This window comes from Achroia grisella, unplaced genomic scaffold, assembly GCF_030625045.1.
Source record: "Achroia grisella isolate CSIRO2021 unplaced genomic scaffold, CSIRO_AGI_Agris_v1 utg114, whole genome shotgun sequence".
NCBI classification, from domain to species: Eukaryota; Metazoa; Arthropoda; class Insecta; order Lepidoptera; family Pyralidae; genus Achroia; species Achroia grisella.
In genome coordinates, this window is record NW_026712585.1 from 2,011,958 (window position 1) to 2,036,335 (window position 24,378).

The window sequence follows — 24,378 nt, forward strand, 5'->3', positions numbered from 1 at the left end:
CCCACCTTTTAAGCTTTTCACCCTCCCAATTTGCTACAAGTGGATTAATACAGTTTTGTCACTAACACCGCAACCTGCAACTAACTCGAACGTAGTTTGCAATAGATCTGCTGTCATAATAGCCTTCAATTCTTTATTGCCAACCTTGGACTCCAGCCGCCCACGGGGATTGTTTTGCAGGTCGAAATTTCCAGAACGAAAACGTTGCAACCAAAAATGCATTGTTTTCTTTTGCGACACCACCACCATACACATCATTAATCCTTCGAGCCGTTTCTGCAGCACTAGTGCCATGGCGGAACTCGCACTCGTACTTGTAAATGACGCGATATTTTAAGTTTACCATTTTGTAAGCTGAGTGACCGAAAGAAAAAACCACGGTTTTCGAAAAACAAATGCCTGAGTGAATGGCCGTATAAATTTGAAATTGAAATTTCTAACCAAAGAGGAGATATTTAAGATCAAAGTGACCAGTACGACAAAACGCTAATTTCATATGTAAGAACCTAATATATTTCAGTATTTAAAAAAAAATGGCTAATTCATAATATGTATAATGTTTTTAAATATACCTACTCAATAAAAGTTTTATATTTAATTTTATAGTTAAATTTTATATTTAATATTTAACAAAAAATGCAGTGGTTTTCGTCTCTAATGAAACCACTGAGTTTTTTGACGTTATTGGAACCAAATAATATGAGAAAACGTACGTAAATGTAAATTTCTCGACAACCCGAGAAGACCCGAGAAATTAACCTCGAGAATTCTCGAGACCCGAGGAATTGAAAAGCTCGAGAAATCATGAACCTTAGCCGGAAAAAACAATGTAAAAAATTGTTATTTTAGTATATATATCATATTTATTGTATTACAAACAGACACTCCAATCTTATTTATATGTATTACTACATTTGAATAAATACCTAATGATCTGATGTGCAAATCATAAGTACAACCTCAAAAAGATGTGAATATCAACATTCGTAGTAAAATTTGCATTTAATATTCAATGAAATGTATTGACGAATCTATTCTATTAATTATATATTCTAATAAATAAATAACACAAATTCATAGTTAACAAGATGGTCACACATTGACTGTTTGCGCCCTCTCATAATAAGTGGTTGTTTCTCAGATAACGTTACTCTGCCCCCGTCGCCGTCTATATGTATGTACATACAAGTTACTTGCGGTTATGTAATGATGACATCATCATTTCTGCGCCTTAGTCACTATACAATATTGAAGTTTATATATGCGTATATATAGACTTGTGGTGGAGCGCGTAAGATTTGATTAATAAAAAAATATACCTACTAATTTGATGCTTCAAAGGCAATTCAAAATACCATTAGCGCCATCTGGGTTTGCGTAGTGTTAACACTTTCTGCTTTGAATGACCTGTGGGTATAGTTCAATGTGTGAACTAATGAAGTGCTACTGTCGGCGCTGTTATTGGTTGGCCTCAAAATATGTTCAAAATATAGCGAATTAACTTGCACGCAAGAAAAGAGATATCATTGTAACTTAATTCCTTCGTGATATTCCGAAAGTATACCCAAAAAAAACCGTATTTACCTTGAACCTGATATCGCGTATTTACGCGAACACTGGGCGTGTTCGCGTGAGCTGGTGATGTGGACATTTACTTCAAGCTCTGGTGATCTGAACTCAAGCAATTGTTGCTGGCGGCTCGTAACCCGGCTCCTGTACAGCGTGTGAGGTGCCTCCGGGTCAGGTTCAAGGTCAGTAGTGTTTTGCATTACGTTTTACACGGTGGCCTTTGGTTCTATTGAAGAACCTTTGGAGAGTATAATTAGTAGGTATATCCATGAGACATCCGCGTACCTAATTGCTAGGTACATATGAAGTAAACATTAAATGGTGACGGCTTATTTACACGCCTCTCTAACTTGCAAACGCTTGATGATTAGAAATGATTGCTAAAGTCACGTCTTGATGATTACATGAAAAACAATATATTTTACAAACCTAACCAAAATAAAAAATACAATTTATAACCCTAAAATAACAAATAGTTTAACTATAACATTTAAAGCCGACCTCTGGGAGGTCATGCATAAAGTATGAACCGGCATGATCTTTCAGTAGTTAGGTTTTATTTTCTGAACTTCTTTTAATAATTTTGTTTCTCCGAATAAAAAAGGATAACGGCTTCTAAATTATTATAGAAACGAATGTACATATATATATATATATATATATATTAGTGGCCGCTCGAGTCTCGTCGTTAGGTACAAAACAGACCTGTTCTCTGAGAGGGTTGACAATTAGAAAAATGGTCCCTGTGAGGCGTCTACCCGCACTCTGAACTGAACACCGGAAATTAAAGCCGTTTAAATGGTATTGGTAGATCAGGTCAGATCAGGATCATCGGTATTCTTGGTATATGAGCTAGTTGCACAGCTGCCGTGCCGGTGATAATGGTCTACAATTACATTGTCTTTCAATTCCTTAGTAAGCAACATGTGCAATAAGACGCCATTACACATGATTTGACCTGGGAACTCGTCTTAAATTTGGAATAGGAAAAATTCCTTCTCTAAGTTTGAGCTGTTAGTGTGGGAAATCACTATCTATGATTCTATCATGATGAGCTCTCATATTCGTCAGTAATTTTAAACTTTCAATTAAAGTCCATAAGGGAGACGATGTTAATGACAGGGAGAGTCTGTAGGAAATCTCCAGCAAAAGTACAAATGTAATACAAATGTAATCCTGCCACTGAGAGCAGAGGTGTTTCTAAGGTCTTTTAAGGTTCTATCCAAAGTCTCTATGGCTCATGGTGCTTTCATCTCACACAATCAATGAGGCGTCTTGTAATATTTTATCAAGTGGTAAATTTTTGTGAATAGAACGATTCTTGTTGAAGATTTACGGATAGTAGAAGTTTAAAAGTAGAATGAGCAGTTTTTTCATACTTTAAAAGAGTTGCAGCAATTCCTGACTTCATGATGATGCAACTGCTATCGCTATCTTCCCCGATTGTATTATCTTAGGAAGTATCCCTCTCCTGTATCCAAATGACAGTCCTACATCGCATTTGGTTTATAGCTAACCGAGAGGGGTTTTTTTTTAAAACTTACTATTTAAATATGTGATATCTTTCGAATGGAATGTCCGAATTAAATAATTTAAAAAGTGTAAGGATTAATACCACGATACAAATTGAAGAGGATTTTCTAGCGGCGGCATTTTAATTAAAGTTATATATTGAAAAAATACTTATTGTATCGTAACTATAATAGACACATGCCGTCGTGATACTTTTTATAGATAACTAGCTGTCCCGGCAAACGTTGTTTTGCCATATAAATTAATAACGCTATAAAAAAATAGGGGTTGATATCATCAGGGATTTGATATCATCATTGATATCAGAAGGGTGAAAATTTAGGATTTGTATGTATTTTGTATGTTGTATCATAAAAAAATAGACACTAAAAATTTTGTCTAAAAAATAAAAATAAATAATTAGGGGTGGACGACCCCTAACATTTAGGGGGATGAAAAATAGATGTTGGCCGATTCTCAGACCTACTCAATAGGCTCACAAAATTTCATGAGAATCGGTCAAGCCGTTTCGGAGGAGTATGGGAACGAAAACTGTGACACGAGAATTTTATGTATAAGACTAGCTGACCCGGCGAACTTCGTATCGCCTAACTGTCTATTCTTTATTTTTTTTGGTTTATTTAATACTTATTCTGCTATTTGGGCCGTCGGGTAGCTAGTAAGATAAAAGAAAGTTAATAAGTCAATAATTACATTATGTCTAATAATGAAAATTATAAAACAACAAAAATTATATTAATAGTCATTAAAAAAGTACTTATGTACTTAATAATTTCACTTTCTTTTTATTATGGTATCGACTTATTATGTTTAATTTAATTTTCACTTATTCGAAATTAAGTTTAAATTTATTTTTATTGTAGTACTTTATGATACGTGACTAATGGCAACTTCATCAATAGTAGGTGCATTAAAATGTCCTGCTAGTTGCCCCAAAGGAGTTTTATCAGCTCTAATAACAATTGTGATAACCAGATGGCATCATATCTTTAAATAATATAATCAATTGTTTGTGTTCATGAAAGTGATATAAGTTTTATAACTATTCAATTATTGACCATTTCACTTAATTGTTATGTGAACAACGCAGATTGATTTCTTGTGGAGAATTGGCTTGCCTTGTAGTCGCTATCCAGCACTGATACCAGAGAACCTGCTCTGTAATATTTTTTACTTTCTATCTAAAGTGTATTGTAAAAAAATATATGGGTTATAATAGTTGTGTAGCATTCGCACCAATCCGAAATAGCGGTGGCTTTATGCTACATAGGGACTATTACGTATACGAATAAATCGATGTTCTAAAACTCGTTGACAATAGCAAATATAATGCACACACGTACGTTGTTCTGCTAATGCCTTCGATGAACATCCACCTTCGGTAGATCCGGTCTTTGAAGACGTGAGGTGAGGTTGGATGCAGCGATAATTTTCGAAACGATAGACATACACTCGCGCCGCAGTCACAGATACAACTGGGCGTGGTGCATGGCAGCTTGTACGACTGCTATTGCTATGCGTTGCGAGTAATAAACATCGATATTGAGGGTATATAAAAAAAAAACTAACGATAAAATTAATCTAGAAAGTTCGCGACGAAACATCCCGCCCACAAAAAGCCTATGGTTAATTAAAAAAAAATTGTAACATTGTTAAACAGACATCTTAGAAACGAAATGACGATGAAAGAAACTATAACTATAAATAAAATAAAGATATAAAAAAAATAGATATCTAGAAGACAACGATTTAGGTTAATCCTCTATAGGTAAAGGACATAACTTAACTAGTGGTCGTTGGATTGTATGATTGTTCGCGGTTCGGATTATGGCAATCCGAGTGGCAAGTCGAGTATAAATGAGTTACAATCACACAACACTTTTAAAATTTTTCTTTTAGATTTGTAGTAATATTATAGATACACATCAATGAGACATTTACATTTCAAGTGACATTTTATTACTGACAACACAACATTTTGACTAATATTGACACATGCCTTCCCGGAACCTCTCCACTTACATTTGAACTTTATTGTAAGGTATTAAAGTTCAAATTAACTTTTAAATATCATTACGAATCGTTTGTATGGGATTCTTCCCGGAACCTCTCCACTAACATTTGAACTTTATGGTATGGTATTGAAGTTCAAATTGACTTTTAAGTATCATTAAGAATTTTTTGTATGGGTTTACAGAAAAGTGTTGTTTTTAGGCATTTTTAGGCAATTTTTAAAATTTTTCTCTGCGTAAGAACCATCCTCGTACCTCAAGAAATATTCTAAAAAAGGAATGATCGAAATCGGTTCGGTCGTTCTCGAGATTAGCGCTTACCAACACATTTAGCGATTAATTTTTATATATAAGATAATGTGTGCCCTGCAAATAATCATAGTAGATCATTTTATTCTATTATCAATAGTTTTCGCAGCGCATGCGGTGTTAGGTATTTTTTATGTAATTTTTTACACCTTGGGTTAGATTATTGGAGTTTTAGTAAGGATGCCTATAATGAATAATATATGATATTTTTTATGGAAATATAATATAGCCTATGTCACTCAGGGATAGTGTAGCTTCCTAATGGTGAAAAAAATTTTCAAATCGGTCCAGTAGTTTCGGAGCCTAATCAATACAAACAAACAAACTTTTCCTCTTCATAATATTAGTATAGATAATATAATACATTGTTATTACTGTGCGTAAATATTTAATATTTTTATAATTCTTCTGGCTACAACGCCGTCTACACAAAAATTAATATTGGCTCTCCCGTAATATTTTTACTGAACTATTTAAGAAAAACAATCCCACAATACATAATCTTAGCGTAACTCTAATAGTCAGATAAAGTCACAAATTAAAGAATTTTTCTCTTATTTTTCTATTCAAAAGTGCTTAATTTAAGTTAATTTGAATAAATGTTTTTCTATTCTATTCCGTATAATTTACATTTTTTTAAACTATGTATTAAATCCGATGTGTTATTATAATAGCTATTATGACTGCAACGAGATTCGTCAGCAGTTATTCAAGGAAAAAGAAATAATTATAAGAATATGTTCATTTTGAAAAGCTCACAATGCAATTGTAAAAATTTACATAAGAAAAAACAATTTCAAAATAATATTCATAAAAGGAATGTTAGTATTACTGTAACGTTTTATAAAATAGATGCTGTAGTATTTGCAAAAAAGAAAAAGCAACAATCGTTCATCCACAATCGTTAAGCAGTATATACTCGTACATATAGTAAACAATACTAAATACGAACCTGCGTGTATACAGAGGTAGATATTAAACAAAATGAATAACTTAAACTCCAGGGCTTCCATATTGGCTGTGATCACTAATGACTCAAATGTAGGCGAATTGAGATTATTCTATGGACAATACGACGCCGATAATGTGTATGGTGGCCATGTTCTCTGTTCATTTACTGTTGGATAGTACAACATGACTCATTACTATTGTTTGCTGGAACTATATTAATGTGACCATCATTTAAAGTTTCAACTTCAGGATGTTCTAAGTATATAGTTGTATAAAATGACATGGAGATCACAGAACTCTCTTTTTTGCCTTTTATTGCCTTGTTCCCCTTTTTTGTTGTATTATTAATTAAAGTAAAAATATGGCAGTTCCGTGCAGGAAGCCGAAGTAGACGCACGTGCACCTTATTTTTAATTGTTTAAGCGAAATTATTAAATTTTCGGTATCTACCCACTTGGGTAAATGTGAAAATGAGTGAAAATAATGAAGACGATGAACCTAATATATTAAATAGTGATGACGATGCGAGTGATTCGGAAATTATTAAACAATGTGAACAGGAATTGAATGAGTTAATGGAAAATGATAATATGGAGGTAGAACATAGTGAGGCAAACCAAATTCGGCGGAATGAGAAGAGGGTGCGAGAAAATAGTGAAGAAGGTAGTGATGATGACTTTACAACGGTGATAAGTAGGAAGAAGAAACAATTGATAAGAAGTAATTCTGTAGTGACACATGACAAGTCAAGAAGCCTTGACGTAATGGAAGAAAATCCTGAAATATGTGTTACGTCACAACATATTTTACCTAAGCAAATGGCACTGGCGCGGTTACTAAGAGAAGAGAAAATTAAAAACGTTATTAAAATCAAGTATAAGAGCCCGTATAAAGTTTTAATTGGGTTCAGTGATAAAGACTGTGCTATGAGTCTGATTCAATCCGAAAACCTTATGAAACTGGGTTATCGAAGTCAATTTACAAACGAGACTAATATATCTTATGGAATACTAAAGGGAATTGAAATTGGCATGGACAATGATGAGTTACGAAAAGTTCTTCAATCGACACAAGATATAATGGAAGTGCGGAGATTAAAAAGACAAGATAGTGAAGGAAAATGGGTAGATAGCGAAACGATTCGAATAGGTTTTAAAGGTTCGTGTCTGCCACAACATGTTTACGCTTATGGTTGCCGTTTTAAAATTGAGGCATATGTACTTCCAGTTACGCAATGTTCAGGTTGCTGGAAATTTGGCCATATCAGGAAATTTTGTCCTATAAACAAAAATCTATGTCCAAAATGTGGTGCACATCATGATAACTGTGAAACAACTGAATATAAATGTGTCAATTGTAAGGGTCGACATATGTCACTAGATAAAACTTGTCCAGTGTTTGTAAAAGAGAAAAGAATCCGACATTTAATGAGTACAGAAAATGTTTCTTATAGAAATGCCTTAAAAAGTATGTTAAGTGATGCGAGAAAAGGTATTGAGTCAGAAATAGAAACCACTAATGTAAGACCAGATCCTAATATGAATACAGAGACGCCGAATATTGCTAGGAAGACCTATAGCGATGTAGTGATTAGAGGAAACATATACTCACAATCGGGTGAAGTAAATGTATGTGAAAAAAGTGCAGAGGAAGATCAAGAAATAAATACATCACGACAGACAGTAACATCGAATAAAAAAGATGAAAGAAAAGAAATGAATAAACACAGTAAATCAATTACAAATGCGAAGGACGTATTATTAAACAGTGAACAACCAACTGCTGTGGAGAATGAAATAAATCAAGAAACTAATAGAGAGGGAAAGCTGGACTTTAACTTTATGAGGTTATTATGCAAATTTAAGCAAGTGATTATGTCCCGTGACACTGTAGAAGACAAGATTGTTCAATTGGGTAAAATTATTTTTCAGGAATGCAAATCTTTTGTGATGAATATTTTTACGGATGGCAAAATTATAGAAAAGATATTTCAATATAATGGATAAAGTAGCTAAAAGGTCTGACGTTAACATAATTCAGTGGAATTGTCAAAGTCTGCGCCCAAAGCTCAATAGTTTTGAAATAATTTTAAATCAAAATAAAATACACATTGCTATTCTGAGTGAAACGTGGTTAGATGTAACAACTTCACTGAATATTAGTGGGTATAATGTATTTCGAAAAGATAGGTCTGATTCGTACGGTGGAGTAGCAATTTTATGTCACAAAACAATTCAGGCTTATGTAAACCCAACTTACTTAAATAATCCAGGAATAGAAATTTTATGGGTTAAAATATTGAATTGCAAAAATTTAGAAAATGTTCTGTCAATATATTGTCCTTCCTCTGTTCATACCAATTTAGCAGATTGGAACAGTTTATTTTCTCTGGTTCAAAATAAATCCATAATTGCAGGTGATTTTAATGGCCATCATACGAATTGGTCCTATAAAAATGATACTAGAGGTATACAATTACAGGACTCTTCCCTCGAGACAGGCTATACAACCCTTAATAATGGTAGACCCACTAGAATAAAACTTGTAAATAATAATCTACAAAATTCTTCCCCTGATATTACATTTGTATCATCTCATCTTGCTATTGATTTTAACTGGCAGACTCTAAATGAAAACCTTGGTAGTGATCACATTATGATCAAAATGTCTATGAATTTTGAAAATATCACAAAATTTGAAAACAAACGTAACTTTAAAAGGGCAGACTGGAACGCCTACAGTCAATATTTGGTTGAGCCATTGGCAAATTTTAATATAAAAGAGTGGAGGGATTTTAATATACAAGAAGCATATGATTATTTTGAGTGTCAAATTAATAAAGCGGTGGAACGTCACATTCCGTTAATCAAAGTTTATACAGACCCGGCGAAAACCTTTAAACCTAAACCTTTTTGGACACCTAAGTTATCTGAAGTAGTAGCACAACGTCGGCTTGCATTAAGTACATTTAGGCGAAATCCAACCCCAAATAACTTGACCAAATTAGAAGAAAAAATAGGCGAAGCCACTCGACTTATTAATCAAGCTAAATTCATTCATTGGCAAGAATTTTGTAACGACGTTAACGAATCCACATCAGTAAGAGATATATGGCGACGAATGCGTTGGTTAAAGGGAAGATCACAAAATAAAACATACCCTCCTGTTAATGTAAGTGAAAACCTACTTTGTTCTTTAGCCCCAGATACTGTAGTTAATGTAGCACCTATATTGGAGTCTCAAAATGATTTACTGGAATCCAAATTTACACTAGATGAACTAATAGCTTGCTTAAAAAAGAAAGACACTGCACCTGGAGACGATCAAATCACTTATTCAATGATATACAATTTACCTGATTGCGGAAAACTGTTCTTGCTTAATTTGTATAATTGTATATTTAATTTCGGAGTTGTACCCACTCAATGGCGTAATATAACAGTTGTCCCTATCCCTAAATTAAATAATGAGTCAGGTGGTGAATCAAAATGGAGACCGATATCTCTCATGTCTTGTTTATGTAAGCTGTTTCATGCTATGTTAGGAAAAAGAATCGAATGGTACATAGAAAAAGAATTAGTATTGTCACCGTTTACGTCTGGGTTCAGGAAAGCTCAATCATGCTTAGATTGTCTGGTTAGACTAGTTAGTTATATACAAAGCGGTTTTTCAAAAAATGAGGCAACAGTAGCCTGCTTTTTAGACGTAGAAAACGCCTACAATAATGTAATGGTTAGCAAGGTAGTATCTGTTCTTGATAATCTGGGAACGGGAGCTAAGTTTTGTAAATATATTTGGTCCTTTTTGAGTAAACGTAATCTCAAAATAAAATGTAACGGCAAAGAAATCATTAGAAGTACAGATCAAGGCTTAGCCCAAGGTGATCCATTGTCTCCCCTTTTATTCAACATAGTTACATATGAAATTTGTAAAAAAATACAAAGTGTAGAAATAGCACAATATGCCGATGATTTTGTGATATTTTTCAATCATAAAGATCTGAATACTTGTCAATACAATATTCAACAGGCGTTAAACCTGATCAATGGTATATTACAAGAACTTGGCTTAGAACTTTCGATTCCAAAAACAAAATTCTGTACATTTAGTCGAGGACATAGAAAACAGCAAATTAAACTAGAAATTAACAATATTTCTTTGTCATCTGTAGAGTGCATTAAGTATTTGGGTTTTTGGTTGGACAGATCATTACTGTGGAGAAAGCATGTTAATGAAATTACAGAAAAATGTAATAAATATTTAAATGTCTTAAGGGTGTTAGCTGGATCTGGTTGGGGCATGCACCCAAAACATTTACGTACTTTATATATTTCACTAATAAGAAGCAGATTGGATTATGGAAATTTTATTTATGATAATTGCGCCAAAACTCATATATACAAACTTGATAAAATACAAAATCAAGCCATGAGAATTATAGGAGGATTTATAAAATCTACTCCTATTCATGTAATGGAATGCGAACTTTGTATTCCACCATTATATCTAAGAAGATTGTATTTAGCATACAAATATAACTTGAAAATGTTATCGTGGTCAAATAATGTAACTACACAATCAATTGTTAAGCTTAGTACTCTTTCTCAAGTAACCTATTGGGAAAAGAAAAAAAAGCCGCTTCTTGTAACAACTTACACTGACTTAAAATCTGATAATGTACAAGCATCTTACCCATTAGAAATGTTCAAGTTAAATGTTTGGGTAACCTACATCAATATCAATATAAATTATGATCTGTCATGTCTGAAAGGTTCAAAAACTGATCAGGATATAAATTTAATGAGGAGTAACATTATAATAGAACTATGCAAAAAATTTAGTAGTTGGCATCGGATTTATACTGATGGCTCAAAATGTGTAAGTGGACAGGGAGCGGCTTTTTATGATCAGACCAGAAAGATTATAGGAACATTTAAATTAGAGTCGAGTGTGTCCATAATGTCCGTGGAATTGGTTGCTATTTCGGAAGCAATGTCACATGCGATTGCACAGAGATATCAAAAATTTGTTGTTTTAACAGACAGTAAAAGTGCATTGTTTCATTTAGCTCGCTGCGCCTCTGGACACAGAGGTGTAACGACAGCTTACAAAATTCTGGAACAAATATTTTGGTGTAATCAGAACAATGTGCAAGTGAATTTTCAGTGGATTCCATCACACATAGGAATAAAAGGGAATGAGGAGGCAGATCGGTTGTCCAAATCAGCAGTCTTAAATGGCAGACCAACAGAGATAGCTCCTTATTATTCCGAAATTATGCATAAATTCAAAAGAATTGTATTTGAGAAATGGAAAACCCATTTTGATAGTATATCTCATTCTAAGGGCATTTGGTACAAAACAATACAGAAAGAACCTCCCCGGGTGCCTTGGTGCAATTATGTGAAGGGTACACGTTCTTACATTGTAAAAATGCATAGACTTCGTTCTGGACATTATCCATCGGCAAAGTTTGCATACCTGATGAAAAAAAGCAATTCACAAAATTGTGAAGTATGTGGTACAATAGAGGATGTTTATCATTTGCTGATGGAGTGTGTCAGGAACGAGAGTCTACGACATGGAATAACGTCAGACCATGAAATAAATATATTAGATGTTGGTGCCATACAAACTGTTTTAGCCGATCCTTCGGGCGATGCGGCTAAGGCAATTTGTTCACTGGTGAGGTAATGGAGTGATTGGTTTTAGGGTACAATGGGACTGACATGTACTTAGATGGTACAAAAGTCCCTAAATTTAAAAAGAAATTAAAAAAAAAAAAAAAAAAGTAAAAATATGGAAAACCTTACTTTTTATCCTATAAAAAGTATTTTAATTATTACATGATTAAAATTAAAATGTTAATGTCGTATGATGTTACACTTGTTTTTTTGAATTTTAATGAAGCACAATAAGTTTAAATTTGGACCTCATCAGAGGGACGCTTAGTGCATAGTCGTATACGTGGGTACTTTTATATGTTCCAGTAGAAAGGTAGGAGATATGACTGTGGAATGGCAACACATGAGAAGTACCACGGGCGTTACAATTGTTTCTTGGACCTAGGTTTTTTGAGGAATCAACATTATAAAGGTGAAGTAAGATATGTAGAAGTAGAAGATTTATAGAAGTTATTTAAAATTTACAATAACTAACAGAAAGTAATCAGGAATGTTACTAGTCACCAGGTAGCTACCTTAGTTACCTTTAATTACATAAATATTGTGAATATCCATAAAATATAGGTAGTGTGGTCTTCTTATTCAATTAACTAATAATAAGGTTAAGGAAAATGCGTTATTTTATTTTTATCCTTTTGTGACTGCAATTAATTAAATTAAGTGAATTAAATTGTAGATTTAAACATTGCTTAACCGAATTCGAACAGAGCGCTATATCACTGTCTAGGTTTCTATTGGGTACTTGGGTAGTACTGATACATTTATTTCTGCAACCAAGTACTTTATTTAAACTGAACTGTATTCTGATTGGGAGAGTAATCAGTCTAGTTCTCAATGCATGAATTTCCTACGACGAGACTACAAAAGTTTAACTAATTTTAAAAGTAAACCTTAGAGTTAATTCGTGATATAATATTGTATTGTATTGTATGTTGTCCTCTATTTTCCACATTTAGCTTCTCGTTTCAGCGGTTGTGCGTGTAGAGCTGAGGCTCCCAGATACGCAGATGCCTCCTCGTAACTTCACAGGCTTCATGAAGCGACCTCAAGACTTTGTGTTCTTTGTGTGGTCACGTCTGCTACGAATTTCAGGATAAAGTGCGCGGCCGTTTCTTCGGCGTCAAAGCAGCCCCAACAAAGAATACGTCTGTAGCACTTATTGTGTACAAGTGTTTGTACAAACGATAGCAGTCGGTTTTTTTTTCGTCATTATTTTGAGGTTTTTCCTGTATAGGTTTAGTAGTCATTTTTTTGGACTTTACCTTACTACTGGAATTGCCAATTTTGATTGTTTACAATCAATGATATGATTTCAGATAGATAGATAAAATCTTCATTGGTGTTTAAAATATTACAAACAAAATGTTATATACAAATATACACTTTAAATTACTCACAAAATGCAAACATAAAAATTCAAAATATGTAATAATGAAATATTTACTCTACGAATAAAACGCTATTTTCAGTAGCGTCTGAGGGTGGTGCGATTGCTTGCAGCGTTATATTCACGCAACAATCTTAAACTCATCAAATAAAAAATGAAATAAACGATAATAATAATAATAGAATAGAATGGAAAATCCTTTATTCTAATAAACTTAATTTGAGGACTTTTGCATGGTCACAGTTATCAACCGGTCATTTGGAAAGCTGTCTCATTACAAGAAAAACGACTAAGAAACTTGCATGTTGGTCTTTTAAATAACCTTTTTAACTTTACATTTGCAGAAATGTGTTAATAAAATGTAACACTAACAACTAGCACTAATTGATTAGGGTCAAATATTAAATAGTAACTTTAAATTAGTCGTAGTGCTTAGAGCAGACCAGTCGCTACATGCAACAAGAGTTCACGAGTGTAACTGATGAGCCAGCCAACATCACTGCGCTCGGCCATATCATTAGAAACATTAGGGAGCCCACCATCCCGCCACATACGTGGACATTTTACTTAAAATGACCATGTGGTAGTGTAATACTATATTCGCACTCGAATTCAAATTGCCTCTTTGTCAGATTTAGAGCAGATTCTGTGAGTTTATTATAAAAAATTAAATAACTATTGAAGTAGATCGCTACCTAAGCGACCAAAATCTATATATTTACATTACCGTATGTCTAGTAAAAAAAGTTTCAGCTTTTTTTTAAAGGGCAGTTATGAAGTAATGGTACTTACGGGAGGAGGACATTATTCCAGCATTTAGTCGCCTGGGAGCGAAAGCTTCCTATAAAAGCAACAGTTTGCTGAGAATACATTGATAAAGGAACCCGTGTCGATTAAGGGACGCCCTTATAATTAAACTCTCACAAGATTTAAAAGAAAAATTTACTTTTGCATATTGTTACGTCCTGGATAGCCAATGAAACTAGTGGACTGTATTAATAGGTATAATATAAAAACTGTTATGAACTACAGACAGATGCACATTAAATATAGAATGGTGGGATTATTTGTAAGCCGGTAAGTGTCGATGCCTGTCGGACAAGAAGTGCCGGTGTCCGCCACCGGCCGAGCACCGCCCCCGCAGCCCGCGGAGCGGTGCGTTGAGTGCGTAGACACATATAAATATTATGGATTTTAAATGTGTTTATATCAGTTGTCTATCACTAGATGGTGCTGTGTTAATTGTCGTGGGATTTTATTATTATTTTTTGTAATATTTTGTTTGTTTTAATTATTTTATCCTGTTATATAATATAAATCCTTCTGTTTTAGCATATATATTTATTGTACTTCACCAATGATTTGTAACTTCTATATCTGCATGAGGTTGTTGTAGTTGTTGAGGATATTTTCCGTTTAGCTTTCTAGTTTTGTAGGATGGAATTGTACGATGGAAATCTTTGTTTGCAAAATCTAACACTGTACCTGAAGTTGATGTTGTGCAGATAGGTTTATATAGATAGGACTAAGGACATTTATCCTAGAAATACTAGAAATTCTAATAGATCGGTACTTGCTAAAACCTATACAATGACACAGTACACAATTATTATTATTATTATTTCTTTCTGTATAGTTAATTATGTATAATTTTAAACAATACTATTTTGCATGCCACTACTATGGCAAAACACATGATACTAAGCTTTAATTATCATCTTTTATACTTTGTTTTTTGAGCAATTAAATTATTATTATATTACGCTACTACTAGAATGATCTATGAAATATATTAGTGAGTTAGCAACTCTAGTATAATATAGACGAGAAACTACTCTGCCTTCCATATTTCTTCTCAAAGTGAACCTCTCTGTTGCTGAATGAATATGATGAATGTTTCTTTATTAAATACTGTTTTGGCATTAAGTGCGTCAAGTTCTCTATCTATCCATTTAATAATTCCAAACGAGTAGGTCAATATCTGTATTGCGTAATTGTTAATAGCTTTTATTTTCTTTCTAGCTCATATGATAATACACTCCTTATCGAGACTTTTAACATACTAGCTGTGCCCGCGGCTTCGTCCGCGTGTTACATATAGTGACCTTGAAAAAAGATTCCTGGTTACAGCTTCAAAAATGTCGATTTTCTATACAAACGTTCATCCCCTATTTTTTACCCTTTTAAGCGCAACAATTATTTATTATATTACAAACTTAGTCATATTTATCTATAGTATTTAAAGAACAGCCTAAAAAAAGTTTATTCATCTAGTTTTAAAAATGATAATACTTCCATACAACCGTTTATCTCCCCTTTCAACCCCTTACAACCCTTTATTCGCGTTAAAAAGTAGCCTACGTCCTTTCTCAGGGTCTAGACTATCTGTGTACCAAATGTCATTTAAATCGGTTCAGTAGTTTTAGCGTGTAAGCGTGACAGACAGACAGACAGAGTTACTTTCGCATTTATAATATTAGTAAGGAAGGACGTAGTTATTTCTAAGACTATATACGAGTACTAGTCTATATCAGTATTTTGTTGATATCCTAGGTAACTCAATTAAGCGTGAGCTCTCATCGGATAAAGACCTTATTTGCAAAAACTAAATTGAAATATTTAAATTTTGAATGAAAATAAGTATTGAATTATTTTAGGATTTTTACTTTTGCGATACTATATACAGTACATATAAAATAGCATTGCATATACTTACTATTGAGATTACTAATTGTTGAGAATATTTTTCTTTAAACAGCAAGCGCCCTGAGACTTTAGATTAAACGATAAGTAGGAGCAGTAAGTTTGATTATATCTAGCACTAGATATCCTCGTGCGTGGTTTCATACAACTTACCGTTTAATATAAGAAAAATGGCGGCACCACATTGCGTTTCTTCCCTTTTTACTTAGCTACTGAAGGTTATAGCGTGATATTAATCTGCCGTTTGCAGCAGGCATGACTATAAAGTGTAAAGAGTCTTTCAAATTGTACTGATATATATATATATATATATATATAAATATATATATATATATATAACTATCTATATATATAAATAGTTTATATATATATATAGATAGTTTCAAAATAGAACAGAACATAAAATAGCAGCAATACCAGCTGTAACTGGCGATGTCTCTTTTTTTCAGATAAAAGATTCAGATTATCAGGTTATGATACAGTCTACATATATGTATATCATAATAATTTTATTAAAATTCTTTCAGTCGCTCAGCCATAGCTCAGAATTTATAATATTAGTACTGCTGGATTAGAAGGCCTGGTATAAAATTATTAACACAATAGATTTCGAAACAGGAAAACTTGTTTACGCACTTCATCCCAAAAAAATATCAAATTTTAAACATTATTGCATATAACAAGATTAGGAATCGTAATAGAAAACTTTCATAGCGTCAGTCTCCTGAAATATAGTGAGTTAGTATGATGAATGAAATAACCCGTGTGTTTTTAATCTATTTATTATTATAAGTGTTTATGTGGTCTAACGATGATGTCTGATCAGATGGTCATACACTACAGAGTAATGGACCTCGTCCTCTGGCATTGGCTGCGGGGCGCGTACTCTCGTCTTGTACACCAGGGAAAAGATCACAACCGGCAACACAACTAACACAACTAATAGAATGCCTGCAGTCACTAAGCAGATTGTTAACTTTGTTACTGTTTCTGAAAAATAAAACAATCGATGGAGTTACTCATGGAGGTACCTTACGTTCTCGGGGTTTATACTGATCACCCAACCATGAACAATACAACTAACAATGCATGACCTTGCATTGTTAGTTAGAGTTCTTAAATCTTCATAAACTCTTATGCTGTACACCAGATGTAGGGTATAAAGTTATGAGCCGGGTTAATCTCACAGATTGACAATGTTTATTGTGGCGGTCAAATCTAATAATTAAAATTTTACCGCCTTCCTGTAAATCGGTTGATTTGTAAGACCGCCGCCGCATACCAAATAAAGGAATTTGACAAGTAAATACAACAGGTACACCATGAATCTATCTGTCTGTCGATTTTGAATGGTCTTTTGAATGTTGTATGAATCATATGCATAGCACTATTGGTATTCTCCCAAGAAACAATTGTGAATACATTCCATACATAAATAATTTCTCGGTTGTAGGACGTTGATTTGGCAGTAGGTGACATTACAATTAAAATTGTCATTCACATCTTTGTCCCTTGGAATGACGACGCATGGGTCGTTTGTGATACGTTACCATGTATCACGGCTGACATATGATAACGTGATATGCGTACTGTTGTTGTACAATAATATGCTGACGGGTCACCTATTGGTAAACACCAAATTTGCAACCGGGTCAGTTGTTTAGGAGTTCACCGCGGACAAACAACGTGACAGGTAATTTTTATATAGATATAAATATTATATAATATATAGATATGTAAAAGCGCATGGGTTGGCTGAATTATTTATTTATTTATAATTGCACATGCATATACATAAATTTAAATAATTAATCCTCGATCTGAGGTGTTAAATCGTAGAACAGAGAAGACAGTGGAAATCATAATCATCATAACAAATAACATGGCACACCACTATCGCCAACACACACACGTAATTGATTGTGTCATATTTATCATCACATCAATGGGAGCTGCTATGAATTTGGCTTACAAGTGAGCTATACCTTCTATACGATATTATATGGGTATCAAAGTAATTTGAATATTAATGTGAGGTGACATCTAGTACTGTTATGCAATGCAATTAATTTCACATTACAATTCCGTTGCAAGATTTGACCTAAAGGAACATGCGAGCTAATTAACCCAAACAAATTTACAATTATGTATTTGTTTGGGTAGTTTGTAAATACAAACGTTTCTGAGTAGACTATGTAATGTAATTCATACCATTTCCTGCTTTATCATCATCAATAATCATAATATTTGTTACCGTATTGTTTCCAGGAGGAACCGTGTGGAAGTACACCTGACATAGTATATTGCTAGTAATGTGGTTATTAGTCCACATTACTAACAATCCCCTTCCTCCCACCATATTAGATTTAATGTTAACGTCCATACCTAACAATGATCTGTCCTCCAAAAATAAACGTGTAAATAACATTTCAGCGTTCAGTATAACTTACAGTCGCAAGATTTGACGTAAAGGAACATAGAAGCTAATTAAGCCAAACAAATTTACAATTATTTATTTGTTTGGGTAGTTTGTAAATACAAACGGTTCTGAGTAGACTATGTAATGTAATTCATACCATTTCCTGCATGTGTATCATCATCAACATCAGTGGTCTTCTGCATATGCGAATTGTTATCTGTCTTGGGCCTCTCGGCATCTGTCGAAGTATTGATCAATTAATGCCGACCTCAATGAATGCCGACCTCAACCTCATTGAGGTCGGCATTAATTGATCAATACGTTAAGAAATATTTATTTAGTGACCTGAGAGCTAGAATGAGAGTCTTAATTACTATGTCCCGCTTCATACTGGCGCGAGTGCCTGAAGAACATTTCCGGATGAAGTCTAAAACTTGGTAAACTAGCTTATTGTCGAAAAAAAAACGAAAACATACTACGTACACTAAATTCCAGCACATATTATAAATAAATCTTAGAATTTTGTAAAATTTTATCCCGAAGTCTGTACCATTGGGAACTGCTGTGCTCGGGTTACAAGTGAGCTTTATGTTATATATGATTATATGTGTACCAAAGTACATAATTTGACTCTGTCTAGTCGTTTAAGCGTAATTCAGTAATGAACATTCAGACATACAAACTTTCACACTTAGTATCTAAGTTTATAATGTCAGTAGAGTTAGACAGTTGCCAAGCCCAATATTAATATAAGGTAACATATAGTGCTGTTTAATACAATGCAATTAATTATCTCTTCACTTCTTTACTAAACCGCAGCAAAATTAGGAATATGTCCCTAGAATTATTACAGATTTCTTAAACAATTATCCATATTGTTTGCGATTCGATTTACGAGTACATAAAAAAAACTACCGCAACAGCTACATCGAGATCATTCTAAACCACTGTAGTTAATGGTAATTGAAGTGCGGTGCCCATTTGACACTAAAAACTATGACACAGGTTTCGTATTCTTTTTAATGGACTGTAACGCGGTAGTATTTTATATTACTTGTTAGACCTACAATGAGTGTCACTGGCAGTTTTTATACATTCTTTTATGCATATTCAAAATATGATGTTATTTATATACTTTTTGTTTTATAATACTTCTGTCACTGCGCTCTGCAATAAAAGACGTCTATTTAAGCATCTACCTATTTCCATTCATTTTTACTCTACTATGGTGGCAAACAGTGGATTCACCACAATGGATTCCGCAGTGAGCACGTGGTGGTCTACCTGACATGGTACATTGTGAACAATAGAGCCATTATTGCCTCATTATAGCCTTCTAAGTCCAAGTACTAGACGACGACTTTCACCTGATGTATGTTGTTAAGAGGGTGTAATGTTGACAACATTAATGATGTTCACTTACTCATTTTATTATTATTATTATGTAGTGTCATAGTCAGCGTCTTCTGAAACATTGGGTTCACATTGTCATGGTCTACTTGCTTGCATTGAATAGTGGTCTCATGATGGCGGTTACTTAATGTCAAGCTTCGACTTATTTTAGAGTCCCTTTCTCTGTATGTCGCTGTGAAAAATACAATCAAATATATTGGCGTCTGTTATCCTATAGATCAAGTAAAATCATCCTTTGCCATTGAAATATTTTTTACTCTTATTTATTTATAGACGACCTTGGTGGTCTAGCGGTTTAGCACACCGCTTTACGTCCGATGTACGCGGGTTCGATTATCCACACAAGGTACAAACATTTGTATTCATGACTATAATTGTTTGAATTGATTTGTGTATTTTTATGTATAACGTGTACGTATTTACAAAAAAAATATATCAGTTATCTAATACATACAACACAAGCTCTGTTTACTTTGCGATTAGATAGCGCTGTGTGTTGTCCTTAGGTATAATTATTATTATTATTATTGGCTTAATTTTAAAGAAAGTGATAAAACACCACAATAGGTGTTTGTTATGTGTTTACTGTATGTACTTACTCTTATGAAGTTCTTCAATCATCTCAACGTCTAATGTTATATCAGCATAGTCATGTACAGTGCATGTTACATTCACTATGTCCCCTTCATTGTAGTCGTAATCAAAATCTTCATAATGTGATGTACCGTTTACGAACATACCAAAATCTAAAAAATGTATCGTGATCAAAGTTCATATAGAGGAGGTACTACTCTTTTATCTAAAAATGTAGATTTCTAAGAATCTACATTAATATCACAAAGAGGAGAGATTTGTATTTTTGTATATTTCAACTCAAAAATCACTTCACAGTTAGAATGGTTCATTATCCTCGAGCGACATAGAGGTATTACTCGTATTAGTACAAATAGTATGAGATCCGTGCTAAAACTTTAATAAAGTAACCCAATGAAGGCCAGTCAACCTAATGAGGCACAATCAGCAGTAATTCACCACAAAGGATTCCGCAGTGAGCGCGTGGAGGGCGACCTCACATTGGTACGAGTACATTGTGAACAATAGGGTCATTAGTGCCTCATAAGTCATGCCTTCTAAGTCCAAGTACTAGACGACGACTTTCACCTGATGTATGTTGTTAAGAGGGTGTGATGTTGACAACATTGATGATGTTCACTTACTCATTTTATTATGTAGTTTCATAGTCAGCGTCTTCTCATACATTTTATTTATTTTGTCATGGTCTACTTGTTTGCATTGAATAGGGGTCTCATGATGGTCTTTACTTAATGTCAAGGTTCGACTTATTTTAGTTTTCTGTTCTTTGTGTATCGCTGTGAAAAATACAATTAAATATGTTAGCGTCTATTATCCCATAGGTCAAGTAAAAACATCCTGTCCGCCTATTTGAGCCGTAAATAGAGAAGGGAAATAAAAATCAATTTTATTAACTAAACAGGATTTCGTACAATTTATAATGATACCGAAACTTTAGTCAATCAACAGTTAGATACATTTCAATTTTAAATTAATATATAAAATGAGTTTTTTTTTTTTAATTATCGTGACTAATATACAATTGTTTCTACACATATGTATTTTTCTTATTTATTTGGAATGTTAAACAAGTTGACCATTATATGGGTGCCGGTTACCACGTATCAGGTAAGTGGTAACTGTCTCCTTTGTAAATGAACAGCACCACGAACATCACGTTATCATGTCACGCCCATGATACTACTCAATCGGCGTTTCCGTCCGGAGGTCTTATATATCATATTATACTTTTATATTCTATACTTTCGCTTTATCTCTAACTTTACGCAGCTTACAAATGAAGCTGTTTGGCGACGGAAACAGGCGAGTCCGAGGTACGACGACACAGACGACTCCTTACAAAGTCTGTTATAAAAATTTTAAACGCCAAAAGTCTTATGCCCCAATGTTTGCCATTGAAATGTTTTTATACTGTTTTAAACTTGACGCGGTCATTATTTATATGTATAATTAGTAAAAAAAAGATCCCGTATCTTACCACGTTTTATATTTATTTACTGAGTTGAACTACACCAACCAAAAGTGTTAACATCAGAACGGCATTATATCCCAAGAATGGTTAGAGAGGCCATTGAAATACAGAAATATAAAAATTTCAATCGAGAAGACGGCTATAGGCTCTCTAATGCCTGGAATCCAGTGATTGGTTTAATTAAACAAAAACAAAATACGCGATCAAAAAGTGTATTAAATGTACGTAAAGATACTGTGAGTACAGTTTGCCGAGATGAATATCGAGCGAGTTTCCAGTAGTAGCAACAAACGAAGACGTGTGAAGGTAGACGCATATGTCTGCCTATAAAAAGATTTCATTTTCCATATACCCGCTGCTCTTCAGTCTACCCGTGATCATGGTGGTTGAAACACTACCGAAATATCGGGAACTCAGTAAATAAATATAAAACGTGGTAAGATCTCGTGATTTTTACTAATTATACCTATGAAATGTTTTTACTCCTATTTATTTATTGACGACCTCGGTGGTCTAGCGATTTAGCACACCGCTTTACGTCCGATGGTCGCGGGCCCGATTCCTCGCACGGTACAATCGTTTGTAATCATGTGTATGATTGTTTGAATTGATCTGCGTATTTTATGTATAATGTGTATGTATTTACAAAAAAATATATATCAGTTGTCTAATACTTATAACACAAGCTCTGTTTACTTTGCGATTAGATAGCGCTGTGTGTATTGTCCTTAGGTATAATTATTATTATTATTATTGGCTTAATTTTAAAGAAAATGATAAAACACCACAATAGGTGTTTGTTATGTGTTTACTGTATGTACTTACTCTTATGAAGTTCTTCAATCATCTCAACGTCTAATGTTATATCAGCATAGTCATGTACAGTGCATGTTACATTCACTATGTCCCCTTCATAGTAGTCGTAATCAAAATCTTCAGAATGTGATGTACCGTTTACGATCATATGAAAATCTAAAAAATGTATCGTGATCAAAGTTGATGAGATGAGAGGAGGGATATCTACGTTACTGGCGGTGAGCAAAGTGGTGCCTTACGTACGTGAAAGTGGTCGTCCATAGGCTATAGGTATGACTAGGTACAACCCTTTTATCTACAAATGTAGATTCCTAAGGATCAACACTAATATCATGAAGAGGAGAGATTTATACTTTTGTGTATTTGTATAATTGACCTCAAAAATCACTTCACCATCAGAATGGTCCGTTATCCTCGAGTGACATAGAGGTTATATTTATTAGTACAAATAGTATGAGACCCGTGCTAAAACTTTAATAAAGTACCAATACCAATTCAATAATAACCCGACACCTACTTATTATGACATATACACTATAGACGTATTTGCTGCACTGTAAACGAAGTATAAAACGATGTATGTACTTATTCGTATGTTAAATCTCAACATTTGTTTACGACATATTTTGATACTTGGAATTGTTTAAAAATGTACAGTTTTTATATGACTATTTTAACTAGCTTTATTCCGGGACTTCGTTGTCAGGACCATTTGATAGGTTACTCGGAATTAAAGGTAGTTAATGACCATCTCTAATCCAGCTGTTAATTTTAATATGCCAATTTTCATCAGGATCGGTTCGACCGATAGAACGTGAAAGAATAACAAACTAAACAAGCTTTTATTATATCGACTTGGATAATACTGAATTAAAAAGTATATATTTAGTTCAGACTCACTATTATCAGAAGTTTTCATAATACTCTGATGTATCATTATTAGAAACAATAAACACCACAATATGGACGTTCCACTCATTGTAAACATGTATATATAGATCGAAAACGAGACTAACAAAGCGTATATTATAGGAAAAACTAATAATATTATGATGATGAACAGGAAAGTCCTGTCCAACTGATTACTAATTTTTTGTCTCATGTACTCGTTAGTCGCTTACAATAAATAAAATGTACAATCGGTGGTGTGGGTTCCGGATTAATACTGCGTAATACACAGTACCTTACCTTTTTTAGTTCGGAATCCTAAATTTACACGTATTCCCTCATTTTACTTAGACTTATTCCATCTTTACAGTACTTTACTACATGATCTAATTAACTTCTTAACATCTACAATATGTTGCCTTCATTACTCCTTTCTCGTCTTTTGTACTCAGGTTGACCACCGGTGGAAGCAAATACCGCCCAGATTAATTCCTGGTGGATTTGTCACGATGGTGGAATCCACTAGTGCTTCAGCAAAGTACGTCATAGCGTAGGCGGAGACACCTAACCCAATAGCGTAATGAGTTTACTGTCAGTATTGTTCTGGACGTTCACACTGGCGTTGATTT

At 33.7% G+C, this 24,378-nt stretch overlaps 1 protein-coding gene across 1 annotated transcript in view; it reads right to left on the bottom strand.

The window, feature by feature from the left end:
• Positions 1–22,908, bottom strand: part of LOC131850976 (uncharacterized) — a 72,284-nt gene extending 49,376 nt beyond the window's left edge. The window contains exons 1-5 of the mRNA XM_059201398.1: positions 22,871–22,908; positions 21,198–21,350; positions 20,580–20,726; positions 19,991–20,152; positions 18,725–18,805 (exon numbers count right to left, since the gene is read on the bottom strand). Of these exons, the coding sequence (XP_059057381.1) occupies positions 18,725–18,805; positions 19,991–20,152; positions 20,580–20,726; positions 21,198–21,350; positions 22,871–22,892 (565 nt within the window). The 5' untranslated portion in view covers positions 22,893–22,908. The remainder of the gene's footprint in view (positions 1–18,724; positions 18,806–19,990; positions 20,153–20,579; positions 20,727–21,197; positions 21,351–22,870) is intronic.
• Positions 22,909–24,378: the final 1,470 nt, after the last annotated feature.